The following is a 21,478-nucleotide window of genomic DNA, read 5'->3' as shown; positions in this document are numbered from 1 at the left end:
CTCCACAGCCATCTTCCCATCAATGTATGTTGGAGGCTGCAAGGCCCCCGTGTAGCATAAATTAACGTAAACAGGCAAAGAAGCAGATCGCAAATTTTGACCTTCCTGCTTCCCACTTCCACTCATGTGTGCAGATCCCCACAGCAAGTCAACAAACACAATCAGATTTCAAGAGAGACTCTAATTTAGCCAACAGCAGAGTTTGGAAGCCAAGTCCTCCAAGCAATCCAAAGCTACAAATAAAATTAAAACATGATTGGAAAACCATCTCATCATTCGCTGATCGCTCAAATGACCGGGAGGCAGAAAAAGGAAAGAAACTTTGAGCAAATCAAACCCTGCCAGAGTAACAATCTACACATACTTCCAAAGGCTACTGACTTGACTTTATTCTGCTGGCATGGTTTAGGTTTTTTTGTTTTTTGGTGTGTCTTTTTTAGCAGATCCTAAAACTGTCATGGGACACATGAAGGCCGAACACGGCATCCCACCGATGCTGATCTGCTCAAAAACAACAGCTTTCCCCAAAGTAAAAAAAAAAAAAAGAAGAAATAAAAACGCAGAAAAAGGCAGCAAACATTCAAATGGCAAGTGAAATTCCAACTGAGGTTGACCTCTTAAAGAAAAAGTAGGATTTAGCTTGGCCGGTTGATGTTAAGACTTGCAGCAAATAAGGGGGCAACAAATGGACAGGAAAATTGAATAGAGAGCAACTGGGACCGTATCCAGGAATCAAGGATATGGTAGTGTATTTTCAAATTTAATTAGTCGAGGAGGGTTTGGGTTGTTGTTTTTTTAAGCTGCATGCCTTAAAGCAGTGTTCCTCAACCTTGGCGACTTTAAAATGGGTGGACTTCTATTTGCCCAACAATGGAAAATGAAAATTTACCAACTGAAGAGGAATTAATTAAGACCATTTTAGGGTGTGCAGAAATGGACAGATTGACTTTAAAGATTAAAAAAAGGAAAAAAAAGAAGACTCCGTGTATTTTAGAACATGGGGTAATTTTTATCCATGGCTAGAAAAACGAGTTAGAGAGAAAGGAATGTGATATGTAACTTTGAATATATATTAGCAAGAAGACCATCGAGTGATTAATTAACATATTTTTTATGATAATTAACTACTACTCTTTATTTTTTTAAAAAAATACATGAACCCAGACATTACGCTGTTTGCTAAATATTGAGAATGTTACTTTAAAAAAAAAACCTAACCCCAACATAGCTGCATCACTCCCTTTTAATCTTTTTCACAACTTGTGAAAAATCCACTCACTTCAAAAGTTCACGAGCCAAAGGAAACGTGCAGGCTACGATTTAAAAATATTGTAACGACGCTGAAATGTATTGGCACAAGGCTTCTTCTATCGCAAACAACAAACTCTCTCGTTCAGGAGAAAGGGGGGGGCTTTATAAAACCTTTTTAATGGTGGGCTTTTTTTTGTTTTGTTTTGTTTTGCTTTGCTTTGCAGGAAAGAAATTTACACACAACTCAGCTCTTCCCCAGGGAGAATCAAGAGAGTAATCCTTTGGTTCTCTGCCACCCCACTCTCTCCACAATTCCTCTTCCATCCCGAGCTTATACAACACCCTTCGTTCAACCAAAGGAAATCAAAGTCAAAGATAAACACCATATGGGCATCATCTGGATACCAGCCAGAGATCTGTTCAAATATGTGGTACAGTTTGTGGAGTCTAAAGGCAGGCGAGAACGCTGCTGTTCAGATAGAAAAGAGATATAAATGACCCTACAAATGTGGTGCTAGGCTTTGAACCACCATGTCAGCAATGGACAATCCTGAATAGGATTCACACCTCAGACAGTCTCGGCTGGTACTCTCTGTATAAATGGGGCGTAGCATCCTCCCCTCGGAATGACTACAGGGTCCCACATCAAATTATAGATCACATCATGAGCGGCTGTAAGGTGAGGGCATATATCAATCCAGTGTCTGATCTTTTTTTAAAATATAAACAATGCTGCGCTTCAGTGGTTTAAGATAGTCTAGCTCAGGGGTAGGCAACCTCGGCTCTTTTATGACTCATGGACTTCAACTCCCAGAATTCCTGAGTCAGCATAGCTGACTCAGGAATTCTGGGAGTTGAAGTCCATGAGTCATAAAAGAGCCGAGGTTGCCTACCCCTGGTCTAGCTAGACAGTGGTGTTTGAACATAGATCTTTTTAACATTTATATTTTGTTGCGTTTTACTAATCTAGGTGAAACGTTCAGATATATTGCTAGTCCATGTAGGATATGCCATAAGCTAAACAAAGAAACAAACACTGTTATCATGGGAAAACTCACCTGCTACATAAATTTCAACAAATTCCCACGGGATCCGTCTCATAACAGGGAGGGTCACAAACCTCTTTAGGCTTTTTAAGTCTCCCCATTTCTCTCCATACTTGTTTCTGTCTCCCAATAAAATCCCACCACTTCCAGAGTCTTTTAAAGTCCTGGAATCTAAAAATTGCCAAATGCGAAGACTAAGAAGAAAGGTTTCACAGAGAAGACATTGGTTTTTTTTTTCCTTAGCAAAAAGAAGCTTGGAGAAGACATCAGGCGTGGCCTCATTTGCTCACGCAGGGATGTGATTGTAGGGGACTACAGTTTTATTCTTCATTATTATTTTCTTTGAAAGCAACTTTTGATCTTTGATGACAGAAAACAGGCTTTCTATATATATATATTACAGAGGTTAATGATAGATAGATAGATAGATAGATAGATAGATAGATAGATAGATAGATAGATAGATAGATAGATAGACAGACAGACAGACAGACAGACAGACAGACAGACAGACAGACAGACAGACAGACAGATAGAAGGATAGATAGATAGATAGATAGATAGATAGATAGATAGATAGATAGATAGATAGATAGATAGATGATGGAGGGAGGGAGGGAGGGACAGACAGATAGATAGATAGATAGATGATAGAGTAAGACAGTGATGGCGAACCTTTTAGAGACCGAGTGCCCAAACTGCAACCCAAAACCCACTTATGTATCGACAGGTGCCGGGTGGGCATGCCCCATTGGGTGGGTGTGGCCCATTAGGTGGGTGTGGCCAACTCAGCTGAAGGCCTAGGACTGGGGTGATAGCACGCATGCCCCCAGAGAGGGCTCTGCGTGCCACCTGTGGCACACGTCCCATAGCTTCACCACCACGGACTTAGGCTTAGGGTTACATCACCATGAACTCGGAGAGCAAAATGGACATTGCCAACAAATTCAGAGTGCTTTGGTGTGGTTAGAAGGGCACTGACTTTTCTAGCCTGCCCTATCTACTGTATGTTTCCTCATAAAATACATGGGAAAATCCCATTGGAGGAAAAGTCCACTTAGGGTTAGGGTTAGGTCACCATGAACTCGGAGAGGAAAATGGACATTGCCAACAAATTCGGAGTGCTTGGGTATGTTAGGAGGGCATTGACTTTTCTAGGCTGCCCTATATATGTTTCCTGGTAAAATACATGGGAAAATCCTGTTGGAGGAAAAATCCACTTAGGGCAGTGATGGCAAACCTTTTAGAGACCGACTGCCCAAACTGCAACCCAAAACCCACTTATGTATTGTCGGGTGCCGGGTTGGCATGGCCCATTGGGTGGGTGTGGCCCATTGGGTGGGCGTGGCTGCAGTGGTAATGGCAGACTGGGTGGAACTAAAAAGTTCAATCAATTCCAATTTTGCAAGATTTTTTTTTCCTGTGAGAAGTTGAAATTGATTGATTGATTTTTATTTTTATTTTTGCACACGGCGGCGGAGGCCTAAAGCAAAAAGTTTTTATAAAACCCAGCTGAAGGCCTAGGACTGGGGGGACAGCGTGCATGCCCACAGAGAGGTCTCTGCCATTGGTTCGCCACCACGGGAACAAGATTTTTTAACATTTGAATCAAGTAAGAAAACAGAGGCAGGCATGTATTGTACCTGATTATTTTCTGAGATATAAATCCCAACAACAAACAGTTGCATTGTCTTTATAATAACTAGCATTAGTCTTTGACAACAGAAATGCCTCTTTTTGTTATCTAATTTTTTTTTGAAAAAAAATAATTGTTTTTCTTTTCATGGTTTGGTCAGTTATACAATACTCATACAGATGGAGCTAAAATTGTTTTGAATATTATGATGCCAAGGATAATTAAATAGATCTTTCAGGGGCCAAAGTCTTGGTTTTGGCAACTCTGCCTCCTTAAACTCTGGAAACATCCGCAGAAATCCAAACAAAGGTGAGTTTAGGAGCTGCTATGACTCTTTATGAACCAACAGGCCATCGATGGCAAAGCACTTGCCATGAGTTCAGAGCACATCTGTCTACCAGGACAAGAAAGTTCTGCTAACACATCTGGTGCTGGGAGAGAAAGAAGCTCTTTGCACAGACTGACCTTAGCCAAAAGGCCAAGAAGCTGAGACTGCAGAAATGTGGCAGACAGACCTACATTAGAAGTCCAGTATTTCAAAGTTCACATCCCATGGGGCACCAACTTCCACTCTGGAAGCCAGACTGATCCTGCTTCATGCAAAAATCCACAAAGGGCCCTCTACTTTGAGAAGGAAATTCTGATTCCCCGCCCCCTAAAACTAAACATAGAGTGCGGGGTCTACCATATCAAAGATGGAACTGGTAGAGCCTAAAAGTGGAGTCCTTGGTGCTCTTTGAGGCTGGTGGATGATGAGCATTGATGATGCTATCTAATCTGACACTGGAAAAATCCGCAAGAAAACAAAACGCGCTCAGAGAGCAACATCCCTAACCCCAACCCAGACTTCAACCCTGGGCTACAAATGTTCCCTTCTATTGGAGCATAAACACACAGGCTTCCTCTCTCTCTAAAAAAAATAAAAGGTTCCTTAGCCTTCACTATCTCACTTATTTTGGCCCTGTCACAAGGGGCAATTGACTGGAGAAAACAATTATGTTGGGAAGAGTTAGTGGTAAAAAGGAAGCGAGGCTGCCAATGAACACAGTAGCTGGATACTATCAAAGATGACACCAGCCAGAGCATAGAACAACTCAAAGATATAAGGCACGATCGCAAGAGGTCAAGAGACCTGGCCCACAGAATCGCCAAGAGTTGGACACAACTGAATGGATAACATCATCATCATCATCAACAACAATATGGCTTTCACTGGCCAGCACCAGATTCCACAATTCTGAGATCAGCCTCTTCCAGCTCTATAATGATGGATGGATGGATGGATGGATGGATGGATGGATGGATGGATGGATTGATTGATCGATCCCTACCTGGTTGCAGTGGAGATTCAACCTAAGAATGCTTGCATCAGTTCTGCCCTTCAGAATTTGACTTGAAACACCCTTCTTTAAGTCTGGGAAATAAGAATGTTTCAAGGCTGGCTTAAACATTATAGAGCTGAGATTAGATCACCGAAATCTTATTTGTGCCTCCATGTATGTGAGCAGCTTTCTGCTTTCTTACTGTAATAAATCCCCTGATCTGACTTGGTCCCCGCAACCTGTTTATTATAGCCCTACAGAACAAATAAAAAGGATTTTCAATATTTTTTTCCTCCTCCAGGGAATATAGCAGTTTTAAGGCAGAGACTTAGCCCAGGAAAATGGGATGGGTTGGAGAATTAGACAAAAACAAATTTATGCACACCCTCATTCTGCTGTTCCCATTAAATGTAAATTCCCCACAGGCACATTAAATAAAGAAGGAAAAGGTCAGAGGCTCTATTCAGAAGTCTTGACCATATTTATTTTATTCCTCAACTATTAGGTTTGGGGGAAACCTGAGAACAAAAAGATCACCCTTTTCCACACTGTGTGTGTTTGTGCCTGTGTGTGTATGCGTGTATGTGCACATGTTAAGAGGTTTGGGTTGCGGTTTATCCACTAATTAAAAAGAATCTACCCAATAAAATGAAAAGAAAGATAAAAATGTGTTTGTGTGAGAACGCCCAGAACAGGCACAGGGAAAATTGGCCCAAAGCTCCTTGTCTGGAATTCATAAAACCTAGATGGAGAAGGAAAGCTCTTAACACAGAACTGGGAAAGAAATTCAGACAGCTGTTTTAGTCATCGTAGGCAGCAAGTTTGGAAATAAGAAAAGTAAGGGAAAGGGGAATGATCGCTTTTTTGATGGGAGTGAGAAGCAGATTCATGAAAGCTAAGTTTTTTAAAAGGAATAATCCAATGTGGTTGCATTAGGTAGCCGATTACTCCCCAATATGGACTTCCCTCCTTCTCAGCCTAACCTAAACTCGTAGGGTTGTTACCTCAGGATAAAGTGAATCCTTCCGGAAGCCAGTTTGAACTTCTGGAGAAAAAGAACATAGGTTATACATATCTAGCAAATAAAGAAATAACAAGGAGGAGATGCTCTTTGGCTTGGCTTCCTAAGGGTCTGAGTATTACTTCAAATGGCAAAGGATGGGTGGGTGGATGGATGGATGGGTGGATGGATAGGGAGAGAGGGAGAGAGGGAGGGAGGAGGGAAGGAAGAATTGAATGCCATCAAATGGAAGAAGGAAAATCACTGCATGTAGAAAACTAGCTCCTCAAGGAGAAAGGCTTTCTTAATTATTATTTTAATGTTTACAGAGGGACATTCAATTTTGTGTGAGCCCCAAATTTCCAATTTAAAACAATGCATTTCAGGAGCAGTTTTAACAAACTATCTGCCTTTTCTTCCTCCCTCCATCCCTCCCTCCCTCCCTCCCTCCCTCCCTCTCTCTCTCCCCCCCCCAAGTCTAGTCAGTTGTCCAGCATTGCCTGCTTCCCCCTCCTCCCCATACAGCTGGGCATCACAATCTGACCCAGAGACGGCATTCCAGTCTGGAAAAATTCTTGCCATCTGGACATGCCCCGGGTTACTCAGACTTCGGGGACATCTGAAGCCACAAGATTGGTGCTGCCCAGGCTACGTGAAGACAACCGAGCTGTGTTGGCTCCTTTCCCCTTCGTCAGCTGGCAGCAGAGGGAAGAGGCGCCTGAGTTTCCTTGCGCCTGAAGCAGAGTGAGGGAGACATGCCAGCTGTGTTTGCAAACAAGCCAAGTTTAATGAGGCTCCAGCAAGAGCATTCAAAATGTGTACTACCAAAAATGAAAAAAAAATTAACCAGCAACAACAACAAAACAACAACAACAACAAAACAAGGTTTTTGCATTCCCTAGCCAGAAAGACCGAAAGGTTCTTTTTGAAGAAGGGGATTTCTAAAAAAAAGGGGGGGAAACGAAGGATGGTTTGATTGGCGCCAAGGGGAGAGTCTATCCAAATTTTATTCTCATCTGCTTCCTTCTGAGAATTGCCAGGTTGGGAAAAACGGGAGCCAAGTGGTATGGCGGTTGTGGAAAAGCACCAATCGGATTACACTGTCCATGCGATGCATCTGGAAAATTCACCATCGGGGAAAGGGAACCAGAAGCCAAGAGACAGATGACACACAGAGGGGATCTGCCTCTGAAGATGGAACGGCTTCCTCGTCTCTTCTATTTTGTCTGTTTAGATCAGGGTCTCCAGGCTCTTCAGCTTGTCGACCTCTTCGATGAGGATCAGATTGTTCACCCACCTCCAAACATTTAGGATATGAAAATAGTTTAATAAATACTACTTTGACTAATGGTACTAGGACAAATAACGACAGACAAGCAAATCCAGGAGCAACACACAACGGATAGAGGCAACTCAAGAGTGATGTGCATCAAACCTTGGGTGATACCATCCAACCAGCAGCCTTCTCAACTTCAGGGTTTGGTATTGGCCTGGAGTTTTATGGAGACCCGATGTTGGGAAACGGCCAGCTAAGCTGGAAGGTCAAGCTTCAACTTAGCTTAGAGTCCTTGCGCAGTCACAAGAGACATAAGCTTGACCTCCTCTTCCAGCCTAGTTGACAGTTTCCCAATGCTCCAAAAGATTAATTGGCCCCAATCAACCACCTATCATTTATCAATCACCTGTTGACCCCCAGGCATTGATCGATCCGATTTTGACACCCAGACATTTACTGTATCAACCTCATGGATAATCCTGTAGACTCTTGGAGGTTGTTATTGGCCACTTTGGGGGACTCTTGATTTAGATCCTGGTTTGTAACTAAGACTGCCACCCAGAGGGACTCCCTTCTCCTTACTAAGAATTCCTCAGGAAGACTCAGCACAGGCAGAGGAGGCTGGTCAGCAGGGCCAGGACCTGTAGGAAAATGTTGCTGATGGTATCAGATATCAGGGAAACTTATTCTGTCTTCCTTTTAAAGGGAATTAACTTAATGGGCATTTCTGGACTAAGTGCAGATGGCAACTCACATTTCTTTCAATTTTGCAAGCTATTTCTGGGGTAGAAAAAGAGTGGGGGGGGGAAATGACATGTTGCTTCCTTTGGGAAATGCTGATTAAATGAATATTTGGAGTTTTAAAGAAAACTGTGCCATTTAAATGCAGAAGCAGGAGGGAGGGTAGCCATCAGTAGTCATCCGGGGAAACTGACATATGTAAACTGGAAATTGACTAGCATGTCCCTCCCCACCCATTGAAGGCCCAATGGGTGAACAGCACTGCAGCTATGTGCAGCAACTTCAAAGCTGTGCATCAGTCGATAATCTCATCCTAATGTCCTATCCAAATAGGAGATCAGGGGAACATCAACATTCTGGATTCCTAACTGCAATATTTTAACACTTAATCAATTCCTTTCTCATGGATAGCTTGGAAGAAGGCTCGGAAAGCTGAGGTCAACAGATCTGACTGATGAGAAAGCTCACCACTAGAGGGCACCAAAAAGATATTTCTGTTTCTCTTGGCCACCCTCTAGTGGACATCTGATAGTCCTCATGGAAGCTACTGAATCTCTGCAACCAGAGATTCTGCAGACTAGAGAAACAGCATTTCTCACAAGCTGAGACCTTGCTTCTTAAACTCCAGCTTGAATTTTGTAATTCACATCCAGGTTCATACGAACACCAGTAGAGAGACAAATAGGACAATCGATGGGGCAAAACTGCCTGGTGGGCAGGAAAGAAATTCCATAGGGGCCACGGTCTGCTCCAGAGTCCCAGTTATTCCCAAGTAGTCCTCCAGTCTCTCTAGGAGTAATCCATACGAGCTTATGAATGTTCCACAACTCTAATTTAAAGAGGGTGGGGGTTTTTTTAGTTAAATAACTCAAACTAAGAATGGTGCTTGTTCTTGCTTTGTCCTTTTATGCCCAGCTTCCTCATCTGGCTCTCCGAACCTTCTCCTGGCTCTTGACATCTAATCCTCAAAATATGTTACTTAGAAGTGTTTTGAAAGTAGGACTGCATGTTGAGTATCTGCAGGAGAAGAGCAGGCAGACCCAGGGGATGGAGTTAGGCATGACATCAGCCTAGAGTTCTTACATTTCCACAAAGCTCCAAGTCCAATCCCTCCAGAATTCCATTGACCCTTATCTGGTGCCAATTCAGTGTTGAACTTTAGTTGACTAGATTCTTGTGTATGGGCTTGAGCAATAAATCTTCTTAACTGCAACTTAACGTAAGATCCTGAATTTTCAAGTCTGACACTAGTATAGCAAACTCTTCCAGCTGAAAGGTCCGATGGGTCCTTAACTCTGGACTAGGGAATGTATGGACAACCCCAAGCAGGACACCTCAATGTGAGTTACAGCCTCAACATGCTCCCAAGAAATCGGCTGCTGGTACTTGAGAGGTGATATGGGCAGAGTGGATATGATCATATCAAATAGTGAATTATGGAATCTATCTTCCAAGGAACTTTGTAGCTCCTCCATTGAGTCAACCATCATCTTCCAAAATAGTTCAGTACGATCTGCCTGTTCCATTAAGGCTCTAAAAACCCACTGGTTAGAATGTAGTACTGCAGGCTAATTCTGCTGACTGCCAGCAGTTTGATTCTCACCAGCTCAAGGTTGACTCAGCCTTCCATCTTTCCAAGGTCGGTAAAAGGAGGACTCAGGTTGTTGGGGGCAACAAGCTGATTGTGTAAACCACTTAGAGAGGGCCATAAAGCACTGTGAAGCAGTATATAAGTCTATGTGCTATTTTCTTTTTTAAAAAAAACCACAAAATTATATTTGTTGCACAACTTGGAAGTTTTGCAGCGTATCCAAGAAGAAAATTGCAAGCACAAAGGAAGTTCTCAGAAAATTCCTGCTGCTCCATTAGTTTCTCAAACCTTCTTATGCGCTTAAGTGACAAGGATGCCTAGAGTACTCTGGGTCCCCCGCCCCACACACACACACGCCCTCCTAGACTGCCTTTTTCAGGACTCCATTAAATGGCAACACCTTTGCCTTTACAGTGAAGGGATCGAAACGGAACCATCAAAAACCGATTCCATTTTCAGGTCTGCAAAGAGTGCCAAGCCTAAAGTGCTTAATCATCAAGCTCGATGGAGCCTTTCCTGGAATTCTGTTAACTCCCTGCGATTTAATCTCATTATTATTTCTCTTATGGTTTACCCTGAGAGATCAAACTACAGAAGGGGCTTTGCTCAGCAAGTTCTCGGCGTAGTTCAAACGAGGTAATCAGTCCTAGCTTGCTTTGGGTTAAAGGGGCCTAAGCCCATGTTTCTCAACCTTGGCGACTTGAAGCTAGGTAGATTTCAGCTCCCAGAATTCCCCAGACAGCTGGCTGAACATCGTCTGGGTACACTTAAGGAAGCTTTCTCCTGGGTTACCAGACTATGAAATGGACTGGCCTTGGCCACGTGGGATGGGCAAGACGAAAATGACTTCACTGCCCCAGCGATGGGGCAGAGTTTCACATTTAATTGAAAAAAAAAATAAATCAAAGTGTACAACCTCAGCCAACACATCCGCCAACTGAATAGGAAATGCACTCGAGTCTGTCAGGGAAAACCCTCTCTCTCACACACCCTTTCCCAGACAAAGGAAAATAAAGGAGAGCCAATAGGTCATTACAGCTGCAGCTGTCTAAACTAAGGGCACAGTCCACTGGGAACATTATCCAGAGAGACATGCAGGAACAGAGATTTGCTTCAGTGAGTTTGGTGCCACGCAAGATCCTAGCGGGAAGGACAAACAAAGGAAGTGTTACTTTGCATGACATGGAGCCTATTTTTGTGGCCCAGGATGCCCAGTTTGGTGAGGGCCAGAGTCTGGTAGCTCTAAAATAACTCTTCCTAACCTGCAGGCTGAGGATTTTGGGGACCACCTGAGAACAATGACAGAAGAGAACATTAGTAGCTCACAATGTGGAATCCTTGATGCTCCCTGAGCAAATGCCAATCCATTCTAGCATGGATGATATTACCTAGTTTGGTAATGAAACATCTGCAAGGAAACAACCAAACTCAGAGAGCACCAAGAACCACCTCCTCCTCCTCCTCCTCCTCCTCCTCCTCCTCCTCCTCCTCCTCCTCCTCCTCTTCCTCTGTAATGAAACATGAAAAATCTGCAAGAAAGCAACCGAGCTTTGAGAATGCCAACTGGAAGAGGCTTCATATTTTAGAAATTTAATGGAAGCCAGCGCCAACAATGAATATGTTGCAATTCAGGGACACAAAACCAGGCTTCAAAATTCTTCTCAATCTTGGTTCTCATCAAGACAATTTTTCAGCCCCTAACCTTTCTCAGGAAATGGTTGGTTGGGATGAAAAAGGGTGGAGGAGGAGTCTTCATCTAACTTTGTCCTCTCTGGAGCAATGGGAAAACAAATCAGCAGTCACAGAAAGAAATCTAAGGCTCTACCTTTCAGAAGTTCTTTGCAAGGGTCTGTGGTCATCCAGTTTTGGGGGCATTCCATGGTTTCATTTGACCTCTAAAATTAAATTCTAATGATTTTTGGATCTTGATGGCAGCCGGAAAATCATGTAGCAAGCTTCATGTAGGAAGGAACATGTAGGAAGATTTAACACAGCCTCAACACATTTAATTTAATTTGAAAACATGCCTGTGCAGTGCAATAGGTTACAACAAAAAATAGCAGCAACTAAAAATGACAATTATACTTTGAATGCAGCACACAAGAGTTTGGAAATAACCACCCTCTTTAAGCTTTCTTACTGCTAACTTGGTTTGAAAGAGGTAACCTGTAAGTTGCACAGCAACAGAGGAGGATCTCATGAAGTGCACGGGGACCCCACTTGTAATCTCATAGCATCCAGTTCATTGATGTGCTAATGTGCTATAGATACTCCACCATCAGGCTGAGAAACCAGAGAGGCAGAAATTTATGAGTTGCCACTTTCTCCCTCTGGGTGAGAAATAAAAAGACATAGAAGGAAGAAGAGACTCAAGAAATACTATCCAGTCAAGAGCATATGGGTTTTTTCTGCACTTTAGGACTCCATACCTGTCCCCACCCATCTCTGGAGGAAAACAAATAAAACAGCTCCTATTTTTAATTGACATGTGCCAAAGAGATGAAACACTATCTAGCATTAAGCAACACATACAGAATTAGCACTGAAAGAGGAGGGGAGGAAAGGGCAAGGGAGGGGGAAAGAGAGAAGAGAAGGGGGAGAAGGGACAGGGGGAGAAGGGATAGAGGAGAGGAGAGGAGAGGAGAGGAGAGGAGAGGAGAGGAGAGGAGAGGAGAGGAGAGGAGAGGAGAGGAGAGGAGAGGAGAGGAGAGGAGAGGAGAGGAGAGGAGAGGAGAGGAGAGGAGAGGAGAGGAGAGGAGAGGAGAGGAGAGGAGAGGAGAGGAGAGGAGAGGAGAATAATTTGTCCAAGTAATATTTTAGCTGTTCAACAGAAAATTTGGCTACTAGAAAATCGGGGATGGAATGGACTTTTCTCACTTTGTATCATTATGTAGGGCATCGAATGGAATCAGATTTTGCTTCAGGTCAATATGTTCAATACAATCGTATCTTCATTTTTTTATCAGTTTTGGTCTCTTTCAACCCATCTTTTAGAATATGGTTGTGGACATGTCCCTCCGGAATCAAACCCTACAAAACTTGTCTGCCTCTGCTACAGCTGCAGATACTACAATTAAACAACACAAGAATTTAGTTTCTTTCCTTTTCTGAGGATGAACGTGTCAACGACAAATGTCTTCTTACTTTGTTTTAGCCCCCTTCTCCGAAGCTATGCATCCCCATTTAAGTTTAAAAAGTAAGCAATCTAGCTGATTGGTTCTGGGCATCACAAATGAAACAGAACCAATTAAAGAGGAATGAAGACATCAATGTTTTTGATGCAGATTTTGCCTGAAATATACTAAGTCACAAAGAGCAGGTGAAAATCACTGCTAACTTCGTGCCCAGGCAGAAAAGTAACACCACACTCTAACTTCCATACACTCTAATGAATTTCTAAGGGACCGTGCTGGAAGAGATGGTCCATCCTCAGCTTTGAAGTTATCACCTACAATCTTGACCTGATCCCAAACTGCAGGGTCAGCATCCCTATGGAAGTCATTAGTTATATTATATTAGCTGCAGTTGTAACATTATCAACCTGAATATATAACTTATTGATTTGCTCCCACCCAAGATCCCTAAATGCTTCAGAACAATAAAGAGGACGTTGACTCAACGAGCAAACTCAACGGCAACACATTCTCGCCTCACACAGAAGTGGAGCCTATTACCAATTCAGACAAACCCCACTCAGATGATGTGGTGGAATCTCCAGCTAGACTGGAGAGAGGTGTTAAGAAGGGATTGAGGTTTTTAGGGCACAAGCCTGACCTCCCCCGGAATCCTTGAAACCTTATCTGATGGTTTCCAACAGTCAGTCTGGTGAGATTCTTGTAACACAGCTGAGTAGCAATAAAGCTTCTGTTTGGAATGATTCGCAAGTGATTCTGGTTGCCTTCACCTGACGGGTGGGTATTTATAAGGTTATTCTCCAGCCCCACTGATACCTGATTACTTTCTTAAAGCTTTCGCTTTGCTGTGAGCATGTAAAGTGTCAAGCACTATGGAAATCAGGAGATTCAGGCAGTTTGAATGAGCATAAAGATTTCTTGCAAGCTTAAGCTCTCTACAAGAATCAGAGCTATTAAAGGTCAAGGGAAATGAAGTCAATCAAGGTGGGCTGGACTTAGATCTCTTGCAGGTGACTGATGATGCATTTGACCCCTCCCTTGGGCTCAACCTGGTCATCTCCTACAAGATTCCTCACCTTGGCATAGACTAGAAGTTTACATTTTTCTCCATAGCAGAAGTTGTACCTTATGGAGGCCATGTTATAAATGAGGGGAGGACCTACTTTAGAAGGAGGAAGATGACATAGACCTCTCCTCTAGATGCTCCTTAAATCCCTCAGAACCCCAACAATGCATTAAAACAGGCTTGACCCCATTCCAGTTCTGGTGGTGAAGCTGCGATGGCCCACTGCGGAAAAGATGCTGCCTGAATTCAGGATGAACCTGATGGAGATGGAGACTAGGCTGAGCCCAAGGGAGGGGTCAAACATGTCATAAGTTACGAATCCCTGCGCACCTTGAATGTCTTTCTTATCTCCCGCTCATTTCCCTTGACTGCTAGTTGGCCAGATTCTTATAGAGACCTTAAGCTTGCAATGAATACTTGTTTGAACTGCCCAGCCTGCCTGAAGATTTCTCCATCACTTGTTAAATCCCCCATGATGGCTAGGTCAAGAGCTGATGCCCACCCTCTACACCCTCTTGGTTCAGTTTTAAGCATTTCCCGGTCAGCCTGAGAATTGCAAAATCATGGCAAGGAAGAGAGAAAAGTTGCAAGAGCTTGCTCAGAAAAACTGTCAAAGCTTAATTGTGTCTTTAAAAAAAGCTAAAACAACCTCCTGTATCACTGGTTGCCTGCTTTTATTCTCTTTTTTTAAAAAACCCCAATAATAATCATCATCATCTCAACTTATTACCGTCAGATCTGCAACTGGAAAAGCTAAGTTGCTTTCTTAATTTTAATTTTATTGAAGAGAAGTGAACAAAACCTACCCAAGGCACCACCGCAGAATTACATTAACAGTAAAATTACATTATTAATTCTTTAATCTCACTCGAGGCCTCAAGCTGTTGCTATGTCCAATTACTCAGCTAACCACCTGTCAGATTTGTAAAGCGAGTTTAACATTACCTCCTGGACAGTTGTGAGCTCGGTGCTCGGTCAAGTCTGCCAAAGAGTCAAAGTCCTGCTGGCAGTTATCACAGGTGTAAATTGATTCATCCTCCATGTCTTCATCTTCCTCATTTCGTTCTTCCTGGCTGGTGATGCTGCTTCGCTCTTCCAACGCTCGGATCTCTCTTTTATCATTCTCCAGCTCTCTTCCCAAACCTCCTGCAAAGAACAAGGAAAGTCACTCTCAAGTCTGGATCGCGCCCCCCCATCCCCCCATTTCGAAAGGAAAGAGGCAAACGAAGTGACTTGAAAGGAAAGTCCTGTAGATTTTACCCGGAGTTGAAGGTCTGGCAACAAAAATGGCTATTTTGAGCCAATTCCATATAGCGAAAGCCACAAACAGATAAAATGAATACTAGTTGGGAGGGATGCTACACCCAGGAGGAGCCTGCATTTTGTAGCAGTGGAGATATTGAGCAGGACTCTTTTCTTCACGTCCGCCCACAACCCCAGAAGAGCACAGCGTGGCTTTGAGACAGGCCCTCTTGTTCAACATAGTCTACCCTAAAAGGCTGTTGTAACCGGGACAAAATTAGGGGGTGATCGATGTACATCATTTTGAACATTCAGAGAATGAAGATATAAATGCAAGAGATGAGATATTTTACTCTATCTACCTATCTGCCTGTCTACTTATCTATCTACTTATCTTTCTACCTATCTACTTATCTATCTGTCTACCTGTCTATCAATCTATTTATTGTCTATCTATCTATCTATCCACCTATCATCTATCTACCAATCATCTATCTATCTATCTATCTATCTATCTATCTATCTATCATCTATCTACCTATCATCTATCTATCTATCTATCTATCTATCTATCTATCTATCATCTATCTATCTATCTATCTATCTATCTATCTATCTATCTATCTATCAAGTTAGGCCTTATGTTATGCTGAGATGGGTGGAGATGTCCATTCATTCTCTGCTCTTCCTCTCTTTTTGTCTTGCGTTTCATTCATTCATTTCCCCTTTACTCCCTGCTAAGCAACAGATATCAAGGAAAGGAACAGATCTCTGCCTAGAAATGTCAAAGTTCGGACAAAAAACCCTGTGATTTTATCAGCCAAACACTGCATATAGTCCTTAACTCACAGGGTACCCAGAGTAAGTTAAGGAATCATTTCCAAGTTATCATTGAGCAAGCTGGCACTGTATCATTCTTTAATAAAATTAAAAATTGAACACATGAACTAATTGTTCCCATATTCGAGACTGAAAAGACAATTAGCATTGTTGAACACTCGGAAATGGGAGGGCAGCCAAGAAATGCAGCTTATTTCTGGAAAATGTCAAAAACCCAGGGCTACATCTTTTTACTGAGCTTGCTCAGCACTAGAAATCAAAAATTTCTCAAATTTGCCCTTTCTGCTCAGGCTAGAATAAAAAACAAAACAAAATTTTAAAAGGCCAGGTCTCACAACATTTACTAGTACCATTCAGTCCAAAAAGGAAATATTAAAAATCATTTGTAGGCACAAATGAGGAAGGAAGGAAGGAAGGAAGGAAGGAAGGAAGGAAGGAAGGAAGGAAGGAAGGAAGGAAGGAAGGAAGGAAGGAAGGAAGGAAGGAAGGAAGGAAGGAAGGAGAGGGAGGTGGAAAGAGGGGAAGTATGGAGGGAGGGAGGAAGGAAGGAAGGGGGGGAAGGTCCACACTCGTTTCAGGGTGGTGGTAATAATAGTGACCACATAAAGGTTACTTTTCCCTGACTTCCTATTCTACAACTGATTCTGCTACCCCATAGGAAACTTTTTAGATTTTGCCATGATTTTCAAATACTGCCTTGCTCCAATGACAATAAAACCATAATTTAGAAAAAGGGGAGAGGTTGCAAATATTGATAGCATTTTTTTCAAAATGTGCTTAAAAAAAAGCTCACAAGTTGCCATCTATTGTAAATTGTAAATCCAGGCTAAATAGTTAAATTGGCTACTATCAATAATAGCAACTGTTTACCCAAGCACTTTTAATCTTATAATCCTAATACTTATTTAAGAGAGCAGCATTCTGTTTCTTTTATCTAAGAAGCCATTGACAAATACCAGCTGTTCAGCTTATCATATCCTAATATTCAGTGTAATATCCAAATGCCTATTTTTTCAAATTACAGGAGACTAAAACTAAGTAACAAAAACACAGAGAATATATGATATTCCTTCCCTACACATGACAATGAATGTTTCCTACAACAACATTACAGAACAAAATCACTCTCAAAGTTTCAGAAATCAAACACAATTTTTATTCCTCTTTCTCAACCACAGTAATGGGGGGGAAAAGCAAGCTGTAATACACACATTTTTTAAAAAAAATTGTCCAGCATATAGTTAATGGTGTTGGCTTCCTAAGACTTACAAGTTAATAAAATTGATCTCGCTGTAGTCTTGTAATGAAGAACAGTAGGATAAGGCTACATTTGAACCATGGAAAATTGTATATTGTTACCTTCTTGTGACCTCCCAGAGCTGTGGCTATTTCTTCTCTCTGTCCAAGCTGTCATTTGTATGATGCCGACAGCAGATGGGAGAGGAGTAGAAAGTAAGGAAGGCTAATATTCTCTTGATCAGATAGATCTGCTCAAACATTACGAATACAAATTATGAATATTGAAAGGACAAGAGGGAAACTTACCAAGGAGAGAAGCAACCTAGAACTAAGGAGAAATTTCCTGACAGTTAGAACAGTTAATCAGTGGAACGACTTGCCTCCAGAAGTGGTGGATGTTCCAACACTGGAAGTTTTTAAGGAGAGATTGGACAGACATTTGTCTGAAATGGTATAGTACTTCCTGCCTGAACAGGGGGTTGGGACTAGAAGACTTCCATCACATCATCCTCTGCCATCTCCTTCTGCCTTTTGTCTTCAATCTTTCCCAACAGTCCTTAGGATTTTTCCAAGGAGTCCTCTCTTCTCCTTTGGTGGCCAAAGTATTTGAGCTTCAGTTTCAGTATCTGCCCTTCCAAAAAACTGTCAGGGTTGATTTGCTTTAGGAAGTTAGGGCTCTACTAAAAACATTACAAGAGCAGGCACGATATTTCAGATGCCAAGAATCAAGAAGAGGAACCTACAACGTGCTGATGAAATTACACATGAATGGAGAATGGAGAAGAACCCGGGTTCAGTTCTTTATCTGAAGTCGTTGATTGTGCTGAGATCTCAAGGTGGGCATCTAATACCACTTTCTGCCATTGTTTCTCCATAAAAATTTTCACAGGCGGATTGGGGTGAAAGACCATGACTAGTTGAAACTCATCTAGTGAGTTTCCAGGGAAAAGCGTACATCTCAGTTTGGATTTTCTCAGTTTAAGTTCTAAAACTGAGAATTAGCAACTCGAATTAACAACATTTCTATGGCTCCTGGAAGCCTAGGGGAAATCCAAGGACTTCCAATAGGTTCTAGACAGTAGCTGTGTACTTCCTTTTTATGGTATTTTGCTGATCTCTACCACTGATTTTACCAAGGGTCATCAGACACCTTGTTCTTCAGGCACACTCTGTTAGTTTCCACTGAAAGCTGAGGAATCTTCCATACAGTTTCTCGGGATTGCATCAGAGGAAAATCAAGAATGGCTGAAGCACCACAAAAGACTACGCATGTTTCTCAAGCAGTCAGGGTTATTGTCCATTGCAACTTCAACTCGTGTTGACTTCAACGTCCGGAATTCTCAACTGCATTGACAGATCTGGAAGAGGGATAATTAGTGGATGGATTTTCACCTTTCTGCTCCATTCCTGGGGAACACTCGGATAGGGGTCAACTGGACCAAAACTTCATTGAAACCAAACAGTTTTAACCTGTTTCCAGAACAGCAGCAAGATATGGGCTATTTCTGGAGGAGAGTATTTACCATGGGGTATTTAGCATCAGTTATGGGGCTGGCTGGCAGCTTGGCTGACTTCAAATCAGATTGTACCAGTCCGTGGGAGTCATGAGGATCAATGGCTATTAGCTCTGACAGCAATGTCATTGCCACTGAAGCCATCTGCCAAGAAATCAGTGGACTTCCTTATGCAGTTGATGGCCACTGTGGGAACAGACTTTTGGATTGGATGGACTGGGGGTTTGATCCTGCAGGACACTGCTTAAGTTCTTATGTTCTTGTTCCAGGTAAATCTTGCCATCTCCTCTGTATCTCACAGACCTCACCAAGGAGGGGAACTTTCATTAGAAGTAAAGGTAAAGGTTCCCCCGCACATGCATGCTAGTTGTTTCCGACTCTAGGGGCCGGTGCTCATCTCCGTTTCAAAGCCAAAGAGGACGTCCGAGGACGTCCGCTTGTCCGAGGACGTCTCCATGGTCATGTGGCCGGCATGACTAGATGCCAAAGGCACACAGAACGCTGTTACCTTCCCACCGGAGTGGTCCCTATTTTTCTACTTGCATTTTTACATTCTTTCAAACTGCTAGGTTGGCAGAAGCTGGGACGAGTAACAGGCGCTCACTCTGTTACGCGGCACTCGGGATTCGACCCGCCAAACTGCCAACCTTCTGATCGACAAGCTCAGCGTCCTAACCCACTGAGCCACCGCGTCCCTTTTCATTAGAAGTAGACACATTCAATTCTAGTAAGTCATTGCCTGAAGTCTCCCATGGGTGGCTTAACCACAACCTGTTATTCTTCACAATCCTAGGTTCATACAATGTTCTAAGCCATTAACTAAGCAACCCACATTTTGCCCTACAGCAACGTGGGAAAACAATCTGCAGGGTTTAGGAAGTTTACTTCTGGAATATATATTTTCTTTGAATTAGATTGTATCTGTACTCCTTTTCTCCGGAGGCACACACACCTATTCTTCCTTCAACTCTGCTGTCTTCCAGTTCTGAGAATACTTAGTTTAACAAGTAAGTAGAAAGCCTTATTAAAGCCCGCTAATTTTTATACGTCACTCAAACCACGAGTCACTTTATTTTCCATTACTGCTGAAATCTCCTACAGGAACCCTCATATTAAGTTTCTTTATTTTCACCACCAGTAACATGTCATTTTTAATCAGCTGTTTCTTCTGCTTTCCTTTATTGCTTCAGAATTAGAGAGCGGTTTTCTGTTGTATCTTTATTGCTACCTCTTCCCTTTTCACAAGGTTATTGCAACACAAAATCATCCGGATATATAAGCCTCAAGTAAATTTCACATCAGCTCTAAGCAACTTTAAAAGCGTTGGCTTTTAACATGTTTTACATATATATATATATATATATATTTCTGGAAGAAAGAAGGATGGGGGGGAAAGGAGGAGAACCTGCTTGCAATTATTACTTTTACTCTCCCTAAACACTTATATTACTAAAGCGAAATGCCTTCTAAACACAAAGACAGATCTGGGAAGTAATTACAGAAATGCATTCAGGGGCAATAATTCTATATTAACTGTCAGCAGTATACATCTTCTGGAAAAGCACTTGTTATGAAGGAATTATGTATGTCACAGACAGAGGTATTAAAGGCAACTGAAAATTGCAAGGATATATTAAACTTAACTCCAAGTCCCTCATCGGGGTTCAATTTATGTTTAATTTGTTACCTTGAAGTTGAGCCAAGACATATAAGAACATCTGTTAAGCGATGCAAATATGCAGACAATTCCACCTATTTCTATTTGAGAGACTTATATTAAATCTTTTTTTAAGAACACAATAGAACACACCACTAGCGGCATTCACACTTGCAATATTCAGTTTGGCTAGGGGGACAAATTGAAGAGAAAGGAGTTTTGGGGCAGGAGACGGCAGTTCTGGGAAGGAAGGAAGGAAGGAAGGAAGGAAGGAAGGAAGGAAGGAAGGAAGGAAGGAAGGAAGGAAGGAAGGAAGGAAGGAAGGAAGGAAGGAAGGAAGGAAGGAAGGAAGGAGGCATCACCAGAAGATTCCTATGATTGTAGTACCTTATTAAGAATCACTTGACACATTCAGTCTAGGTTTGTCTACACATCACGTCAAGCAACAGATTGGGGTTTTGAAACCATGTAGCCAATTTAGTGTAGTGATTAAGGTATCAGGCTAGAAACCAGGCGTTGTGAGTTCTAGTGCTGCCTTTGGCCAAAAGCCAGTGGTTGACCTTGGGCCAGTCATTCTCTCTCAGCCCTAGGAAGGAGGCAATGGCAAACCACTTCCAAAATCGTACCAAGAAAACTCAGGCAGTTGCCAGGAGTCAGTGCTGACTCAAAAGAACAGATTATCTACCTACTTACCTACCTACCTATGTCTGTCTGTCTGTCTGTCTGTCTGTCTGTCTGTATCTATCATTTCCACAGTATTGGCCCCTGATTTTTTTTTAATGATTCTATTTTATCTCAACCCCCAAATTAAATCAGCCTGATTTTTCAAGTTTTCAGGCCAATATTAGCCTCCTTTCTTTACCAGTGGTGGAGGCTGAGATGGGAAGCCATTCGCCTCTCCCACACCCATCCCAGTTAAGCAC

General features: G+C 42.3%; 1 protein-coding gene across 2 annotated transcripts in view; it reads right to left on the bottom strand.

The window, feature by feature from the left end:
• The window catches only part of ZNF423 (zinc finger protein 423), a 228,363-nt gene that overhangs the window by 159,689 nt on the left and 47,196 nt on the right, over positions 1–21,478 (bottom strand). For both annotated transcript variants that reach the window (XM_081336148.1, XM_081336149.1), the window contains exon 3: positions 15,009–15,209. In XM_081336148.1, coding sequence (XP_081192274.1) covers positions 15,009–15,209 — 201 coding nt within the window. The remainder of the gene's footprint in view (positions 1–15,008; positions 15,210–21,478) is intronic.

The sequence above is a fragment of the Vipera berus genome (genome assembly GCF_964194415.1).
Source record: "Vipera berus genome assembly, chromosome: 10".
Taxonomy (NCBI): Eukaryota; Metazoa; Chordata; class Lepidosauria; order Squamata; family Viperidae; genus Vipera; species Vipera berus.
This window is presented reverse-complemented; position numbering and strand designations above follow the sequence as displayed.